We start from the raw sequence: 19,340 nt of genomic DNA, 5'->3' as shown, positions 1-19,340 counted from the left end.
TTTAAAGGATGGCAGATCAGGCTGGCTAATGAACTTAGCTAACATATTACTATTTAGGTAGGATATTTTAACGCAGTTATGATCTTTTTAATTTTTTGAATTGGCACCATTTTGAAACAAAATAATTCCCTTAAGTAAAGTGGATTACTACTGCAAAAAAACCTAGTTGATGAGCCTATTATGCTGCTGAGAAGTTTGTATTCTGACTGCCATATTTAACCCTTAGAATTCCAATGGAATTATTAATTTTAATTTTATATTATTTTAATATATTATAAAACTTTACCTTTTTATTTAGGGCTCTTTTAAACAGAGCTAAAATAAATTGAAAAAATATTTTTTTTAATCAATTTTACCATTTAAATTTTTTTTCTAAGATTTTTTACAAAATTTGAAATAAGATAGCGGATTAGATCTCAATTTTTTTATATTCAACATATATAAAAAAAATATATAAAGAACATTTTTTTTATTATTTTATTTAATTTAATTTTTATTTTTAAACGTTGTTTACTTAAGATTATTTTTAACGAAGTTATGACTTTTTAACTTTTAGATATTATTTCATGCCTGAAATATTTTTTAAAAGCTGTTTAAAATAATGTATTTTTAAGGTAAATAATAAACAATAAAAAAATAAAAAAATTTTTTTTAGATCATTTTCTCGAAAAAACAAGTTTTTTCAGAGGATAATTTAAATGACTGATATATAAAATACTTGTTCCATAAAACGAATTGTTTGTGCATTATCGTTGATCAAAGCAATGAACACCCCATGAATAACTCTCTGCAGCAAATCCTTTTCCGAAGAAAAAATCCGTAAAATTTTTAATTTATATTTTACGTACATCAACATATAAAATGTAATTAATCTAATCAGTATAATTTGAGTTCAAGCTTAAAGCACCAATTGAAACAGTATTAAGCAGTTCCAAGAGATTTTTGCAGGCATTTAACTTTTTAAATCCTAGGCGGTCACAGCAATAAAGTCAAAATTCCCAAATTAATGAGGGCAATTTAAATGAGCAATATATAAAATAATTGTTTCATAAAACAGGTTGTTAGCGCATTACTATTGGTCAGAATATTATTTGATGAATAACTCTGCAACGAATCTTTTTCCAAAGAAAAAATCCGAAGATTTACCTTACACAAATAATTCGTTTTATGGAACAAAGTATTTATTTTAATGCACATATCTCTTAAAATAATTCCCTGTTAAATTGCATCCGTTTTTAATAATATAATGACAATAAAATGGAACAATAGAAATAATGATTCATAATACATAATTCGATCTTCGCTGGATTGTTTTAAATTCTGAGAAATAAAACAAAATATGTGTTAGAATAAAATATTACCAAAATAAATTACTAAGCGCAAAAGAAAAAAATCAAAGGAAGCATCTGCCCCCATCCCAAATGACGTCCCTGTCTCAGATCACTCTTTGCATCTGTGCATCGTTTGCCATAGATATTATAATATTATTCACGAGAACCTTTACACACGGATATAAAAAAAGGATTTTCATTTCTTGATATTTTTATCCGAAACAGGTAAAAATACCTTAACATAGTTCAGTAGTTTGACGGCCGGCAATCCGTCTTTTGTCAAGAGTACGGGGATATGTGTAATATATTATATTACCATTTTGCTTATCTAGTCTTTTTATTATTTGGAATATTTTAAAACGGCATAAATTCCTAATCTATCTTGCTTTCTCAATGATAATAGTCACAAGGTCACGAAATGCTCATTCTAAAGCTAAAACGTTAAAAATAAATAACCTGTCCATTAACAGCCGCTCTACAAACACTCGCAACGGCAGCTCTATGTGATACTCCAAGAGTGCTGACTCCATCGACAGACGTCAATAAATCACCAGGACAAATCCGCCCATCGCAATCACAAGGACCACCTGAGAAATAAATTAATATTAATATAAAACCTTTTTCTATCGCATTATAAATTAATATAGTACCTGGAACAATGTTTCCGACGGCCACTTGTGAGCCTTCTTCTGTTCCACCGACAATTCTAAAACCAAATCCGGTTGCCCCACGCGCTAATACAACCATTAGATCCGCTTCCGGATCGATAATTTCTTCAATCTGATTATTCATATCGACCGGACCCCAATTTGCAGGAACGGGTGATATTACATCGTAATTGTGACGAGACGATGTCAATAATAGATTCTGTAACAGTTGATTTGATTAAAAATATATCTGTAGCTCTTTATATTTTTTTATGCATACCTTTTGATGTGAATGATTTCTAGTAACCAATGGTGAATCCGTCGATCCTGGATTATAGCAGCTAAAGCATCCAGCTGCAGATCCTCTTCCGCTACCACCGGTACCGACAGACACAGCCGACGCCGTCGGTCCTTCTTCCAAAAAGCCTCCGTTGTCGCTAGATTCACCGGCTATACTATTAGCATTGTTATTAGCTGTTACAGATCCGTACGCTGCTGCTATGTTCGATTCGTTTAACGTCATTGTTTGAACTAGAGGCAAAACGGCCGATACTCGATCGTTTTGATCATCAATTGAACCATTCCCGTTAATCGTGGCTCCGACTCCCGGGCCTCTAAAGTGTGTCGGTGTTCCCCTCATGGACGAATTTATATTTCCGTTCGAGTTGATATCTAGACTTCCGCTGTTTTGAGCGATGCTGTTCGAACTGTTGTGTATCGATTGCAATGATTGCGGATTGTTTAGATTAGTGCTGTTCCGTCGCTTTTTCAAGAATTTATACGAAGTCGATGAATTTGGAGAGATTTGTTGCGGATTCAGACCCGAAGCCGAAGTCAAATCTTCTTGACTATAACCTAAGCCTAAATTTATATAATTATCTGCCGCGCTCATGTTTCTGGTGTCGACTAATGGAGTTTTCGGTCGAGACGGTAGAACTTCTTTCTGTTGCGTGCTGTACAGATCTGCCGTCGGCGTCTTACTTCTAAATAGATCTAAAACAATAATCAATATTAAAGAGAATGTCATTTAAAAGCATACTTTGCTCCTTTCAATATATACTCACTTGTGATGTCTTTGGCTAATTTTGATTTGGTGTTTCCGGCTGGTTTAGTTTGACCGTTTGTCGCTGTAGATTTAGAGTGATATCCTGGTCTTCGGACGACTTTGATGGTAGCTTCTTTTTTTTGAGGGCAATCTTTTAAAACCTACGATAAAAATTCAGGATTGATTACACTATATCAAATCTATTAATATAGTATACGAAACAATTGGAATTCATACCTGAACAACATGAGCGTGTGACATGTTAGTCACGGAAGTCTGATTGATTGATACGAGCAAATCTCCTTCTCGGAGTCCACCACACCTGACACGATCGAGCACCTTTGTTTAAAAAAAACAACAATTAGAATTATACATACTTTAAACAATAAGAGTATCTAAATATACCTTTTTAACCTTTTGCCCGTGAACACTATCAGCTATTGTGAATCCAAAACCGGCGGCGCCTTTCATCAATCGAAGACTAAGAACACCTCCTTCTTCTAAAATGATAATAGTAATAAATTTAGTGTTGATTCTATTACGTATAAACAGAGATTAGTGTGAATTACTTACGCATATAAGGACTCGATACACTATCTAGGAGTAAATGATCGGCTGAGGGACATCGAGTCGGTAATCTATCGATCATTAACGGATCTGACCTACTGTCAAGATCGTATGATCTATTCGCAGCAGAGGATCGTACTGTTGTCAATCTATCGAAGTCAAATGATCTATTGAGTTGACTCATTCGATGCTCGAGTTCAAAAGATCTAAAACAAATATAACGTTATGTTTAATTATATTAGGAATCATTATACTTTAGCGAGCGATGAAGATAAACACAGCTTTTGGAACTAGATAAGAACCGCATTACAAGATAGATGTTTAGGTTCCTAGAAACTCCTTCCCTCCACAGATGATATGTCAGAATTTTAAAAGGTAAGAATATAAGCGGCCAGAATAAATATAAGATGGTCAGAATTTATATTTAACAACTACCAGGTCATTGAACTTTTTAAAAATAAGTAAAAAAAATCTTCCACGGACCCACCCTTTCCTATGCAGCGGTATAAAAATATACAACCATTGTAAACATTTAAAACTATTCATATAAATATAAATTTTAACAAAAAAGACTATGATAATTTTCTCGAGAAATTTGCTGATTTTTGAGATGAAAATTCACAAAATACAAATTTCCGAGTTAATTAAGGCATGAACGGGAAGGGGTTAATGGCTAGAATTTAAAGTGGAATGATCAGAATTTATATTGAATGGTAAGAATTATTTTGACAGATGGTCAGTATTTATTAAGAATAGCCAGGCAATTATTTCAACTCCGTATAAAAAAATGATTTGTATTTTTCGGGTCAGAATTTTTAATAGACGGTCAGAATACATCAGTCAGAATAAATATTAGTTGCTCAGAATTAATATTAATTGGTCGGAATTTATATTAAATGGTAAGAATTATTTTGACAGATGATCAGAATTTTTTTTTTACAGTTCATTAGTCAGTATTTATAAAGAATAGCCAGTATTTATATGATATAGTCTGTATTTTAACCTCAAGGTCCGTTTTATGTTGACGTATGGTAAGATGTTAATTTGATATTTATTCTGACCCTGAATAATATTTTTATTCTAACCATTTGATAAATTATTATGATCCTAAATAATAATATTCTAACTGAGATTATATTATTATTCTGACGCACGTTGATTTAAATTTTAACCATTTAAATTGTTGCCATTATTCAATTACCTACATAATCGTCTAGTAGAAAGCAACAATCGAACAATGGTGCTTTGACAAATAAAATACACGAGATAAAATGTATTAATCTTACCTATCAATATGATTCGTTCTATCTAGTATATCTTCAGGTTCATCTAAGTGTTCTCGTTCATAAGAACGATTCATGGCAGATCGGCTCGTTCTATCTAAGCTACTGTTTTGCGATTGTTTATCACCGTCGTCCAAATTAAATCTAAAACGAATATACAAACAATAAGATAATCATACACCTATAAGACATTAATTTTCCTTCAATTAACCTTTCTCGTAACTCGTCGGTCAAGTGCCTCATCCTCGAAGAGTTACCTCCTTCGACTGCTACAGTCGTTAGCACTCTGGTGTTAGGATCATTCGGATCGAACGGTAACGGATACCCTCTGCATAACTCTAACGTGACTGAAGTTCCCGGAGGAATGTCTTGAAATAATCTAGCGACTCTAGCATGACCTACGCCGAGTACGCAAGTGCTGCCGACTCGAACTAATAAGTCTCCCGTTCTTAAAGCACCTAAAATATAATAAGAAATGAATGCTTCTATCATGATTGATTTTATTTATAATAATGTATAAATAAAACAATCGATTGAAGTATATGAATATTAGTAACATATAAAAATATAATTTTACCATCGAGCCACGCCGGACTGTTAGGAACGATTGATTTGATCTGTAAGAAGTCGTCGCATAATACGGCTGAGGACTGTACCTCGCTAGCGTCGTCGACAGTATCACTTGCGCCACCAACCAAAGTGAAACCGAGACCCTTTATTATACACAAAAAAAATTATAAGAAAAATAAAATATATTTATGTATTTATAATAGAGACGAACCTGTGAGGATTTCAATAGAGTGACTGTAAATCTATGTCCGGTGAGTTGCGACGGGTCCCTTGAAAGCATAGAACGTAGAGCTAAACCCTCATTGTCAACTTCCCTCTCGACGCTTCCCAAATCTGATCAAACCGAATTCACGTTATTAAATTTATTAACAATTCGGTCTAAGTGACATTTATTTTTGTACTCACCGCTGGCCCTCATGCTTCGTTTTGCCTGCAAAACTGGGTTTTCATACTGGGTGCGTCTGTTGACGTGATCAATGAAGTAGGCTCCGTACCGAGGACATTCTATTCGCTCCCATCCGAAGGGCAGTTCGTCTTCTCGGCATTCGGCTAGAGATTTCTTACGAAACCGCGATAGGCGAGGATCGAGCCAGTGAGAAGTACCCGTATTATGACTAAAGAAAGAAAATAAAGTGTTAAATAAACGGTTGTTTTTGTATCATCGTCATGTTCATTAAGGTTAAGCACTTGTCATCAGATAATGTATTGTTAAATGTAATGTAAATGTCACCTAAATGTAAATATGGTAGAGTGTAATTAGATGAGTTATTGGATAGTTTAAGTATTTAATACTTACTCAATAAAATAAACTTCTCCGTTGGCCGTATAAGCTTTCTCCCACAAAGGAGGAAGAGCACCTAGTGTAAAGTCATCCTCTTTATCGACTTTTGTAGAAGAACACGAAGAACTGCCTCCGAATCTTAATGGTCTTTCCTCAGCTGCAGCAGCAGCTACTGTTGTCGCCGATGAAACTGATCCTACAGTTGATAATCCTAAGACAAAAATATTTATTTGTACGTAAGTTTTGTTCTCAGACATTCACACATGGATTATACCAAACTAATGAAATATTTTATTTTAAGTTAAAATGGGTAACATTATTTTTAAGCAACTAATGTGACTTATTCCAGTTGCTACATATTTTTAAATTTGTGTCCGCTCTTTTATTACGTAGAATAGGGCAAGTTTTACTTCACCAGCTAAAGCCGATGACACATACTGTAATATATCTTATTATTTTTTTGCACGCAATGATGTTCATGTCACTAATTCACCCTTATTTATTTTAAATAATAAAAAAATATATATACCAAATTAAGGAATGAACTAATATTTATATTTACCATAATAATATTATATTACATTTTTTTTAATCGCTCTTTCTTATTTTACAAAGCGTAAATGCGGACAAGCGTAACTGAAGTGGTTCAGATGCCAATGAAGGTTTAATGATTCGTTTAATTTTTTATCTCTGCACATTTATTGACATGCATTCGAAGCTATTTGTTTCGGTTTTAATTTAGTTTCATTGAAACCAATGGACCTTTTACACGCGTTGCTTTTGCTGATGTTCAAGTTTAAATTCTTTTGCTATATAGAGCGGAAAAATAATCTGACACTTAAAAAAAGAGCTTCAATTATTACTCTTCATATGGAGAGCAAAATTCAACATTGGCATTGCATGATTTTTAGACGGCATTGCAGGACTAACTCGTGATGGAAATCGTCCAGGAAGACCTAGGATAACGTCAAATATAATATATATTAGCATATACTAATATCTAGTAAATGAAATAGAAAACTTACAACGCCCAATAATTAAATTTGTAATTCTAAGTTTTAATGAAAAATATATGTTTTATCCCTTATATAATTTTGTATTTATTTATTTATTTAAGGCATAATAAAAGAATCATAAAAAAAATGGTTTTTCTTAAACTTTTAACTGGCAGTGTATAGGTAGTGACTATTAAAATATTTCATCTCGTTTTATTGGTAACTAATGAGATTTCAAATCAAAATGTTAATCGTATAATTAAAATTTTGAGTATTATTTCTAATATTAAAAACCGGGTAATAAAGCTTAAAAAATATTATTTTCGAATTATGGAAATTTAGTGAAAATCTACAATATTCATCCGTGAGATTAGAAAAATCTAGGAAAACCTAATCTGTGATTATTGATTAGAATTATAATATATAATAATTACTAATTGCCATCTCACTGACACATTATTAAATTGAAGAGCAATAATTAAGTGGCATATACAAATTATTCCGTTTTTTTAGAAAAAGTAAAAATATGTGCAGCAATTTCCCAAGGACGCATAAATCCGTGCACATTTAATTTTTCCCTAATATTACATTTTCTAAAAAAAATACATTTTTGATAGCGATTTTAGTACAGAAAATATAATTGTTTCAACTTTAAAATACATCGTTATAACAACATTTTTATATTAATTAAATATGTTCCACAGTATAATCATAATATTTTAATGTAATCCACGAGAATCTAAAACAATTAATGTTGCTCAAATCGTTGATAAGCTTAAAAAAAAACATTCTTCCAAAATAAATGCACCCTTCATTTACGCGCACACCTATCAATAATGCGTCACCAGGAACGTGATTTATGGGGGCGTAAGAGGCATATGCCCCCCCCTTGAATTTGTACAGAAAAATGCATGTCATTTAATGAAATAATATGAATTTTAATGCAAGCAAAATATTAAACAAACCGATCACTGACTGGCCAACTTTTGCCCCCCCCCCCACTCCATCGAAAAATCTGAAATCACGTTCCTGATTCTAAAACAGAAATTTTCAGGTTATCTTTAAAAGAAAATCTAAAAAAACAGTACATTTTCACTGGAAGATATATATTTTTACCGGTAAAATATAATTTATCTGGCAGCTGCTAGTAAAATTATATGAATCAACTTTTCTATACGTTGTAATATATACATTTAGGTACTTATCATTATTTATTAACATGCAATGTATGAATGGTTGTATTATTCAGTGAAGTTATATTTTCACTAGTGAAGTCCAAATACATTTTCACCAGTAGATTATATTTTTATTAGCGAAAATATAACTTTACTGATATGAAATTATATGTTGTTCTAAGATGTCTATGAAACTCGATTTGACAGTTGTGAAACGTACATTTTCTGTTTAAACCCAAACCAAACCTAATGAAAGCTCAAAAACTAATTATAGTTGCAAAAGTACAAAAAAAAATTTTCAGGGGAAAATAAGCAGAAGAAGAAGTACAGACAGAAGTCGCATCTCGCATATTACTCCATAGTTTTGATATTACACTGTTTTAAAAATATGATAACTATCCTTACCGATATTATTAATGACTTCTGATATGAGAGTTTTGGTCGAAGTATATTCAAACCGAATTTTGATCGATAGAAAGGCGCAAAAACAATTATCACTTCTCAGAAGTCAAAAATTCACGTCAAAAGCAATAAAATCGTTACCTAGCGTTCCCACTGCGACGGCGCCGACACGATTTTATTGCTTATGACATGGATTTTTGACTTCTGAGAAGTGATAATTGTTTATTGCGCCCTCCTATTGGTCAAAATTCGGTTTATATGTGCTTCATTCGATTCTCAGTTATTGTAAGTCGTAATATTGTTATCAAAAGTCTTAATATGAACGCTAGATTACCGAGCGCTTCTTCTGCGACGGCGACGGCACGATTTTATTGCTTTTGACGTGATATCTAAACATATTTTGATGCCGTTTAAATAAATCGAAATACTAAAAAAACCACCACTGACTGACCAAATTTGACCTCACCCCCCCCCCCTCTGAAAAAATATGAAATGATCTTTCTGATCTAAGATAAATGATTTTATTTATTGTGGCTCTGCTCGCTTGATGATTAAATTTGTAAAAATAATACGAAGATTTGGGATTTGGATTAGCCCAATGCGTTACAATGGGGTATCACTAGCAATATCACGACGGCATTTGTCCCCCCATGAATTTGGCCAGAAAAATCGAAATACAATAAAAAAAACGACCACTGACTGGTCAACTTTTGCCCCCCCCCCCTTACCCCGGAAGAGGCTAAAATGACTTATCTGTGCGTCACAATTCAAGAAAGTCCTACAAGAATAGTGCGATTAAAAATTCTATTCAAAAACAATCTATTGAAAAAAAATCTGAACCAAAATTCTCACGCCAAAAATAAAATAAAATCGAATTATTAATAAGTCACAGATAGTGCTATTATAAAAATCGGGACATATAATCACATGTAAGGAAATAAAAATCATGAGAAAAATATAAAAATAGAAACGACAGTAGCGCAATAAAATTACTTCTTCGACTTTATTTGCTCACATTAGGAACTTATTATTCTTCGATTCATGAACTACACAACAGTACTCGAGGTTACCAAATAATCTGTATAGATCGTTTATTTTGTTCTCGGTTTTCACGGTGCTATCTAAACTTTTCTATTTTATAGTATCAGCTGTAAAATTGATTCTATTTTCTCAGTAAAAATATATCAACAGTAGCATCGTCTTCTTAACTATTAAGTAGTTAGAACTACCACGTAGTATATTCATATCCCTTCGGATCTCTTAACGCAGTATTCTGAACCGCCGTCATCCAGATTCTACAAAAAAAATATGGTCAGCGCGATGAATCAATATAGATCGTTGGTATTGGAAGGGTATTGTATAGTATGAGACGCAGCTATTGATTTATTCTATTTTTTAAATAATATCTGTAAATATTAGTACTAAGATTCCACTAAGTACTGCTGACAATTGACTAAATCGACACAAAGGAGAGTTAGCCAATAGAATGGGCATTTTGTTTTAACCGGACAATGCCAGACGATACGTTTCTATTGAGATTTGAGAGTCTCAGGAATTCTTCAATACTTCAGCTATCAGAAAGATGGTAGAATGTGTATTTTTGATGAGCTTGTTCATAGAAAGCTACCAGTTATAAAATAATAAAATTACCAGCAGCAGATAGTCCACCAGAAGATAAGCCGCCCGTCGACAGTTTGTCATGATCCCTTTGGGAATCGGACATTTGCAGTTGATTATGAGCCGTCGTCTGTGAGGCCATACTAGTGCGCCTCGTCGCAATCACGGTTACATCTTTGTGCGAGTTTCACACAGTTTGCATCATCTCTCCACCTCGCGCATGGTTTTTCACAGTTGCACTTCTGAAAAACGAAACAACAGTACGTTATGAAAAATATTTATGTTTATTATACGCTCGCAATAATTGGCTGTGAGATAAACAGCCGAAGCAGTTAACTTGCCCGAGCATAAGTGTGGGAATCTCGTATGAGGGGAAAGGGGGGAGACAATGGATATATAAAAGATAATAACAACACAACAATGAATGGGCCTAGATCGCGATACAGTTATTCGGAGAGAAATACGCAAATGTGACACTCGAAAGAGTTGTGCGCCTACACGCGGGCTAGGAACGGGTCGAGAGAAACGACCAGTGTTTGGACCCTAGGGTCATTCTCCTGTTTGAGTCACAGCTGACGCGAAGGTCGGCTCGCGGACGATTCCGAGAATCACCACACGTCGACGGAATTATCCTTGACTCGATGACAAATCGAAGGTTGATCATGCTTCTCAAAACAAACAAATAAAATATTGAGTCACATCAAAACTGGTTGTAGTATCACAATCAGAAAATTGATCAAATTTCAAAGTAATGTTAGCATTTGTAGCTATTATTCGTACACGCTCGAAATGAGGTCAGTGAGTGTCAGAAGAACGTAAACGCAGCGTGACATCAGTTCGATGTCAATGTATATAAAATTATTAATTAATTTAAAAACGGTAAAAAAAACTTTTTTTAACAGCAAACTAAGATAATTATAATAATTCATTTAATTTTTTTGAGAATTATAGATTGGAACTGGTTGAAAATTTGGTATATTTTTATTCCAGAAAATATGGAGATTTAATATAAATATTAAAATTAGGAATGTTTTATTAATAAACTGCTATTTTATTTAAATAAAATTATAAGGTACGTCAATTAAATATTAATTAAAAATCCGCGCAGCGCAAAATTTGTGTTACATAATTAATCAACTGTCGCACAGTGCAAACTTTTTTGTTTGACAGATTTACATATTTTTGTATTAAATTACCACTTCATTAGTTTGAGTAGCGCGAAATTTGTTGATGTTAAATTTATAAACAATAGTTTCAATAAAGTATTTTTTTGGCCGTGCCTCATTTTTGTTTGATTAAAAATCAGATTTTATTGATTAATTTAAAAAAAAAATGTTAACACCATATACAATGAAAGTATATTACAAAAAATATATACTTTTTGCTAAAATATCGATTTGATCATTAACCACCATTACAATTTTTAGAACAGAAAAAATACTCAATATAAATTATTGGATCAGTAGATTTTGTAGATTGTCCGTAACTATTAAAAACACAAAAATTGCATACTATTGTCTATGCAAAAACGAACTGTGCTTAAAAAAACTTTGAGATATAATCTCGAAATGAGTTAAAAAAACGTTTTTTTTCTAAAATTTACAATTTTAACATATATGTATTTGCTTCTATTATAAATGGTTAGTAACTTTGTGACAAACGGTCAGTAAGTCTTTGTTTGAGGCTATTAACTCATAATAGTGATAATAAATGTTAAATTAAAATGATTATTTTAAAAGACTGCATGTTTATATTTTTATTTTAGCGATAAAATGAAAAAATAATAATTTGATCTAAATCAATCTAGATTAAATCTAATTACCTTTTTAAAAAAAATGGTCAGTAATTTTAGAATGAAACGGTCAGTAATAGCATTAATATATGGTCAGTTAATAATTAAAAGTTGTTGGAAGTTAAGAAAATGCAACAAATTAAATAATCAGTAACTTTTTCATAAAACTATAAGCAACATTATTTAATAATTAAAAACGGTCAGCATTTTTTTTGACAAATGGTCAGTAAAGCTCCGATTGCGGCTAATAAGCCGCTTTAGTGACAATACTAAAACTTTTTTTATTACATTTTTTCTAAACATAAATCTGATTAAATCAGTTATTTTTTTTAATAAACTTTCAGTGAAAAAATAATTAGTGCGGCTAAGTAAACCTTTTTTTATCGATCAAATATATAGTTAAATAAAGAAAAGTTTAATAAAAAATAATTGAACTACCTTAAATTTTTTTTATAAATAAAAATGCCAAATTTTCATGATGAGTAGCAAAATAAGTAGTCCATAATTTTGTCTCAAGTTACTGATCAATTATTAACCATTTCAGCTATTAACCCGTTGTAACGATGTACTATTCGAATCGCATAATATCTAACAACGCATATTATATTCTCTGTTGAAATACTAACATTTGCCATTTAATTTTAAAACTTAATATTCGATATATAAAGCACTTTAATAACATTATCTATTATGACCGAAATTCGTAGAATTCTTTCATCGAATGAAACAAAATGTTGGAAAGGCTCACCCTTTACTATTGTTTAACGCTTATCTCAAAAACAGGTGCACGTCGCAAATTTTTGTGAAGCTCGTAAAACATTTTTGTATTTTTTCTGTCAAAACGCAGATTTTTAAAAATAGTTCAATAATTCGATTGCGGTTAATTTACTTATAGTTATTTAATTTACATGCAAATTCGCACAAAACATATACAGCCGTTGTATATAAAATTCGTTCTAAGCATTATCAATTATTGTTAACAAGTTAAGTGGATAAAATTATATATTTAATACGTTCCAGCAATTTTACTGAATTAATTTAATCGCATCTGATCTTAAGTATGTAATAATAAATTAAGCACTTTCCTTTTCAAGCCCTCACTTATCAGTAATTCGTATATCATTTTGTTATGCATATTTTATAAAATTCAAAAACTTTAAAGATTATTAAAGTAATTAATAATAAATTAAAAAAAATATTATTACAAATAATTAATATTTTTGCACTAATTGGTTATATAAATTAAGAGCAATAATAAGTATAAATAACTATTAAATTAAAAAAAACATACCCTTTTATAATTACTGTTTTCAACACAATCACTGACCCAATAAATTTAATTGATATTTAAACAACTACAACTCTTATTACATCGCTAAAATTTTTGAACGCCACTGAGCAATTTCCATTCATTCATACATACGCAAGTTCACAACAAAACAATATAGCCATAAACAACGAATTTCTAAATTTGAAACAATTATTTTAAATTACCAACACACTGAGAATCAATTGCTAAACTAACGTCACAAATATTTTTTTTAGAAATTAGCAATCTTTTGCGATTTGAGATATCACAAAACGATGCTTGGTGTTTAATTTAATAAACATTATATTTTTTACTGTTTTGAACCGATGGCACTGATAAAATGTTTGATTTTGTCATTCGTAGCTTGACATAAAAAACTAGCATCTAAGTACTTTAAAAGTAGGCAACCACAAGATGTGACTCAGAGGTCAACGGATTGTAGCTCGAAACGGTTACACTTCATCCAAACAATTAAGGGATTTTGGATAGCCATTTTTTATTGGCAACAACCGGAGGATCGATAGGCAAAAACCATTCAATTTTCAACAGCTCCCGAGGCGGACGTTAACTCAAAACTTAACCCCGATACATTCGGATCAGGTTTTTTGTGCTTTGACGGTTGAGATAGTCGGAATTCCTGACCGACTGCTCCGCAGGTAGGTATACTACATACAGTGTGCCTAAGTGTGCGCCGGAGTGACTAACCACAAACCACCTTCGTTGTTCGCAGAGTTCGTGAGGTCACGTGAGCGATTATTATCTGAAGGAAAATCAAAAAGGGAAAATGAAAATGAGAGAGAGAGAGAGAGATTCGCGTGTGTCCTACTGAGCAGTTCGAGGTGGTGACGTAATCTGGTCGCAGCTAGATTTTGCTTGCCGAGAGCTGCAAAAAATGGCGACTTTCAAAGGCAAATCGAAGAAAAACACCGCATTCAACCTGACTAGGAGATATGTGAATAGAACGTGGATAACCCAGATCTTGAGTCAGAGTTTCCGTACCTTCGAGCGAAAGGCATTAGACTCATTGACATTTATAAGAGCTTAACTGAATAATATGCGGGTGTATTTTTCATATGGTTAATGTATACAATATACAGTTTCTCAAGATAAACTATTTATGATTGCTTGAAAAAATAATATGTATAATTTTATTATATTATTTCTTGCTTCTTAATGCAAATTAATTTTATTTAAAGAATCAGGATAAATTTAGAACTGCAATTGTAACACAGGGACCTCATTGCAGTTTATCCATGGAATAGGTTGGTTAGTCAGTGGTTATTTTTTAATATTTCGATTTGTTTTATCAAATGACTAATTTATAATAAATTTTTCTAACAAATTTAAGGGCGTCTCTTTTGAGAATCCACGTAAAAAGCAATAAAATCGTGCCGTGAAAATCGCAGTAAAAAACGCTTGGTTATCTAGTGTTTATATTAAGAATTTTTCCAACAATATTATGACTTACAATAAGTAAGAATCGAATGAAGAACAGATAAACCAAATTTTGATCAATAGAAGAGCGCAAAAAACAATTATCCCTTCTCAGAAGTCAAAAATCCACGTCAAAAGCAATAAAATCGTGCCGTCGCCATCGCAGTGGGAACGCTCGTTACCGAGCGTTCCCACTGCAACGGCACCGACACGATTTTATTGCTTTTGACGTGAATTTTTGACTTCTGGGAAGTGATAATTGTTTTTGCGCCCTTCTATTGACCAAAATTCGGTTTGAATACACTTCGATCAATAATCTCATATCAGAAGTCCGTAGTAACATCGATAAATATAGCTAACATATTGTAATATTCGAGTGCAGACTAACTATGGAGCAATATGCGAGATGCGACGACTGTGTGTACTTCTTATTCCACTTATTTTCCCCTGAGAGATGAGTTGGTTTAGTTGTATTATGGACTTCACCCAATAAAAGTTCTAAAACTATATATACTTTCACTAACGCCTTTATATTTTCGTTAGTAGAAATATACATTTACTAGTGAAAAAATATTTGGACTTCACTAGTGAAAATATAACCGAAAAAGTTGTCCGAACCGAAGTTACAACTGAAGTCGGCCAAGATCTACGACTTCAAGTAAGCGACCACACTGTCGCAAATTTCATATGCCGTCCGGACGGCGGCTTTTGTCACGTACAGCCGGTATAATTGCGCGCGATCGAAAAAAGTGCCAAATAATCGCAATTTTTAAATTGTCATATTATTAAAATTACGCTACTAATAATTATAAATGTTTGTGTGGGCACTCACCAATACAATATCAATAAAAACTTTTCGGTCGTAAATATTCAATTTACGCAAAATCTTTGTCGGCTTTTGCAAAATGCCATAAGGCATAAAAATGATACTTCAGAATACGAACACCACATCTGTGACTATCCTAGAATTTGTCAACATCGATTCTAAATAAGAATTCGTTATGGTGTGACATTTATATAAACCGATCTAGGAAAATACATAAGGATATTCGAAACGATTTTTTTTTAACAAAATCAAGTACCACTAATTATTTAATTTTATATGAAAAAAAATATAATAACGATATCTGTTAGAAGAATATACTATCAAAAATATAATTAATCCCTTTTGGTGTCCTAAAATATTCAAAGAGTCTGTTGAAGTCCCCGATAAGCATGTGGTATTATAACTTGACCACGTGACCACGATGCAGCGCTCGACATGTGTGTTAGCTATAGGACGCCTACGCGCATACTAAAATTGAACTGAGTTACTCGTTCTATCTAGTTTGCGAAACACCATATCATTATCTCTCTCACTCTCGTCACTTAACACATAAGAGAGCGAAAGGGGAAGTTTCTCACCGCTCGCGCTCGAAAGAGCAGTTCCAACTTCGGTCCCTTTGACTCGGAAATAATGCCGACAATGTTCGGAAGCGCTCGAAGCTGGCCAAGTCGACTGAATTACCCCCACTTTACCTCCCGTTCTCGGTAACCTAGGACAACTTCCGAGAGATTATATTTTTCCAGAGAGTGTAGTGCAGGCATAACATTTATACGTCACATGTAAATAAATAATGATAAAGTTAAAAACAAATGATTTTACTATAAAAAATATGCACCTACTGGTGAAAATGTATTCCGATATGATTTTACTTAAATGACATTTTATAAATTATTTTTGGGATAGATTTTTTTGAAGGATAATCAGAGAATTTCTGGTTTAGAATCAGGGACGTATTTTCAACTTTTTAAAGGCGGAAAATCTCGTTTTTTTTTAATATTTCGATGTCATTAAACGACAAGCATATTCTGGGAAAATTCAAATAGAGGGGGGGGGGGGGGAGCAAATGCCCCCACCTGCTCCCCCAAAATGACGTCTCTGCTTGAGGGTTATTGAAATATATAAAAAACACTCAATACAATACTAAAGTAAGTCAACATAGATAAAATCGCAATTTTCGGTTTCAGAGCCCTCATATATTGTAGTGAAGGACCAAGATTCGATCATTGAGGGAGTCGATGCAGTTGCTTTCTGCCCATTTAAAATAGCAGCGGTTCGAGAGGCTCAAGGCTGAATCCACCAGACTTTCCACTTTCGTGTTGGATCGAAATTGGCGACCTTTCTAATAATTGTCGCCGGCTGACTGCTCATCGATGGCGCAACGATTCGATCTTAATTATTGCGAACCGTTCACTCTGAGCACTCTGCAGCAGATAGTCGCACCGAGCGTGCAATAAATCAGACGGGGAGGATACCGATCCAAAAAGCGGATTGACAAGATATCAACGTCATGTAACGGCGGCGGATACCGTCAAACCATCCGCATATCTGAGGACGCATCATGAATCCGATGCGCGTTTTTCAATTCCATTAACATCATTCAAGTGTAAATTTAGTTTTTGTGGACATTTTGTAGACAGTAGTCGGAAGACCGCGACTACGCTGGAGGAATAGAGTCGCGTCAGACGCCTAGAATTAATCTTAGAGGCTAGGATTTTAAAGTAAATTTGACTACAAACGAGTCTTAACATAATGCATGTTTTATGCATGACTAGACACTGTTTTTTTATATGACAATTTCATGTTTTTAATTCTTCATTAATTCAAGTTTTATTTTGCAATACACTCGTCCCTCAATTTATAAATCGAGGCATAGAACAAAATTTGTAATAAAACGATCGAATAGTATTCACGTGTACTTTTTAACTTGGGCTTTCAAAAAACCGTCCGAAAAATAACATGGTTTTTACGCCTTCGAAAAACATTAGAATGCTTATCGGACGTATTTACTATGACCGAAATTCGCAGAATTCGTTCGTTGAGTGAAACAAAGTATTTACGTGTATTTTAAATAAGTCTTACAAAAAACCGCCAACAAAAAATGTTTTTTTTTTTTAATTAAAAAACTGGTTAACTGGGTTTCACCGTCCTTGGATGTTGAGATATTTAATGTTTTAATATGTAAATAAATGTTTAAAAATATGATAGATTACTTTTTAATCTCATTGCTTATAAATATTGTATTCCTGGTAAAACTACCAGAAATAAATAATAAAATGCACGAAAAAATATGTATTATATTTGAGAAAATACATACACAATACATACACTGTAATGAATAAAAATTTATTGACAAAAAAATAGAAATGGTTATTTTATACATAGCCAAAATTTGGAGGAAATATATTCAAAATATTATAAAACAAAAATATCAGAAAATAAATAAGTATAATTAAAAGATATTAAAATATAGAATTTATAAAGATAAATTCTGTAGTTTGTTTTTATTTAAGCTGGACTAATGCATCACGTGTATCATGATTAAGGTTCTTAATCGAATATTCGTTTCTACTATTTAGAATTAAATTTGAAAAAATCTTAGAATGATGCAATTTGATTGAGCAACAACACTTTTTTCAACAAAAAATGCTTTTACGCATTCGAAAAACATTTATCGTGGTATCTACTTTGACCGAAATTCACCGAATTCGTTCGTTGAGTGAAACAAAATGTTGGAAAGGCCCACTCTTTATTATCGTTTAACGCTTATCTCAAAAACAGGCGTGCGTTACAATTTTTTGTGGATAATTTTAAGTTATAAATTTTAAAACCCCCTACAAAATATGTGACATATTGAAATTTACTATTATTATTATTATGAATATTACATTTTTTTAAATATTAAACCGCTATTTTTTTGGTTATAAGTTTAAAAAATAAATACTTTCGGATTACTTATCATTAAAAAATCATATTTATTTAAAATAGATTAAAATATAAGCACCAGTTATTTAAAAAAAATACAGATTAACAATATTAACTAAGAAATGTGAGTAATTTCTGGAATTTCGGAAATTACAAGGTGTTTTTCGTTGATTATTTTGTTTGACAGCTATTAGTTGTCATGGTCATGATTGATAAAAATAATGATAGGAAAGCTAATTTCATAACACAAAAAAATTATATAATTGAGCTGTAGATAATACAGCGTTTCATCAACGAAAAAAATATCACTACCTGCGCTGCTGTAAGAAGTTTTTAGAGTTAATCGTTTTTTTATGTTTTTAAAAATTAAAAATATTCCACTACGAATATGAATGAATAGAACAAATATTCAAATGACGTATAATTAGATTAAAAAACGGTTTAATAGATACGGTATTCAAATATTCGATTCTATAATCGCGTATCTATAAAATAATAAATTAATTTCAAAGCCACTGACGTACTTTAAACAAATCGATACCATTTCAGGACCTAATAATAGCGGCAAAACTTCGGAAGACCATTAAGATAAGTTAAGGATTAATGAATGTATGGGGGAAGGCCAACAGATACACTAAGGAGAA

The 19,340-nt window shown here is 32.2% G+C and overlaps 1 protein-coding gene across 8 annotated transcripts in view; it reads right to left on the bottom strand.

The window, feature by feature from the left end:
- LOC148235635 (membrane-associated guanylate kinase, WW and PDZ domain-containing protein 2-like) overlaps window positions 1-19,340 on the bottom strand; it is a 33,690-nt gene that overhangs the window by 2,309 nt on the left and 12,041 nt on the right. For 4 of the 8 annotated variants that reach the window (XR_015809395.1, XR_015809396.1, XM_088184809.1 and 1 more), the window contains exons 2-15: window positions 10,447-10,655; window positions 6,240-6,435; window positions 5,849-6,057; window positions 5,655-5,776; window positions 5,451-5,586; window positions 5,085-5,331; window positions 4,877-5,017; window positions 3,597-3,796; window positions 3,429-3,523; window positions 3,261-3,362; window positions 3,043-3,184; window positions 2,259-2,971; window positions 1,982-2,198; window positions 1,788-1,918 (exon numbers count right to left, since the gene is read on the bottom strand). Coding sequence is in view for 4 of the 8 variants with exons in the window: in XM_088184809.1 (XP_088040935.1) it covers window positions 1,788-1,918; window positions 1,982-2,198; window positions 2,259-2,971; window positions 3,043-3,184; window positions 3,261-3,362; window positions 3,429-3,523; window positions 3,597-3,796; window positions 4,877-5,017; window positions 5,085-5,331; window positions 5,451-5,586; window positions 5,655-5,776; window positions 5,849-6,057; window positions 6,240-6,435; window positions 10,447-10,555 (2,760 nt within the window). In the remaining 4 variants the exon portion in view is untranslated. The remainder of the gene's footprint in view (window positions 1-1,787; window positions 1,919-1,981; window positions 2,199-2,258; window positions 2,972-3,042; window positions 3,185-3,260; window positions 3,363-3,428; window positions 3,524-3,596; window positions 3,797-4,876; window positions 5,018-5,084; window positions 5,332-5,450; window positions 5,587-5,654; window positions 5,777-5,848; window positions 6,058-6,239; window positions 6,436-10,446; window positions 10,656-19,340) is intronic. The other 4 variants (XR_015809397.1, XR_015809398.1, XM_088184811.1 and 1 more) reach the window with 1 other exon arrangement.

This window comes from Plectrocnemia conspersa, unplaced genomic scaffold (assembly GCF_051122295.1).
Source record: "Plectrocnemia conspersa isolate PC_06_02 unplaced genomic scaffold, ASM5112229v1 ptg000004l, whole genome shotgun sequence".
NCBI classification, from domain to species: Eukaryota; Metazoa; Arthropoda; class Insecta; order Trichoptera; family Polycentropodidae; genus Plectrocnemia; species Plectrocnemia conspersa.
This window is presented reverse-complemented; position numbering and strand designations above follow the sequence as displayed.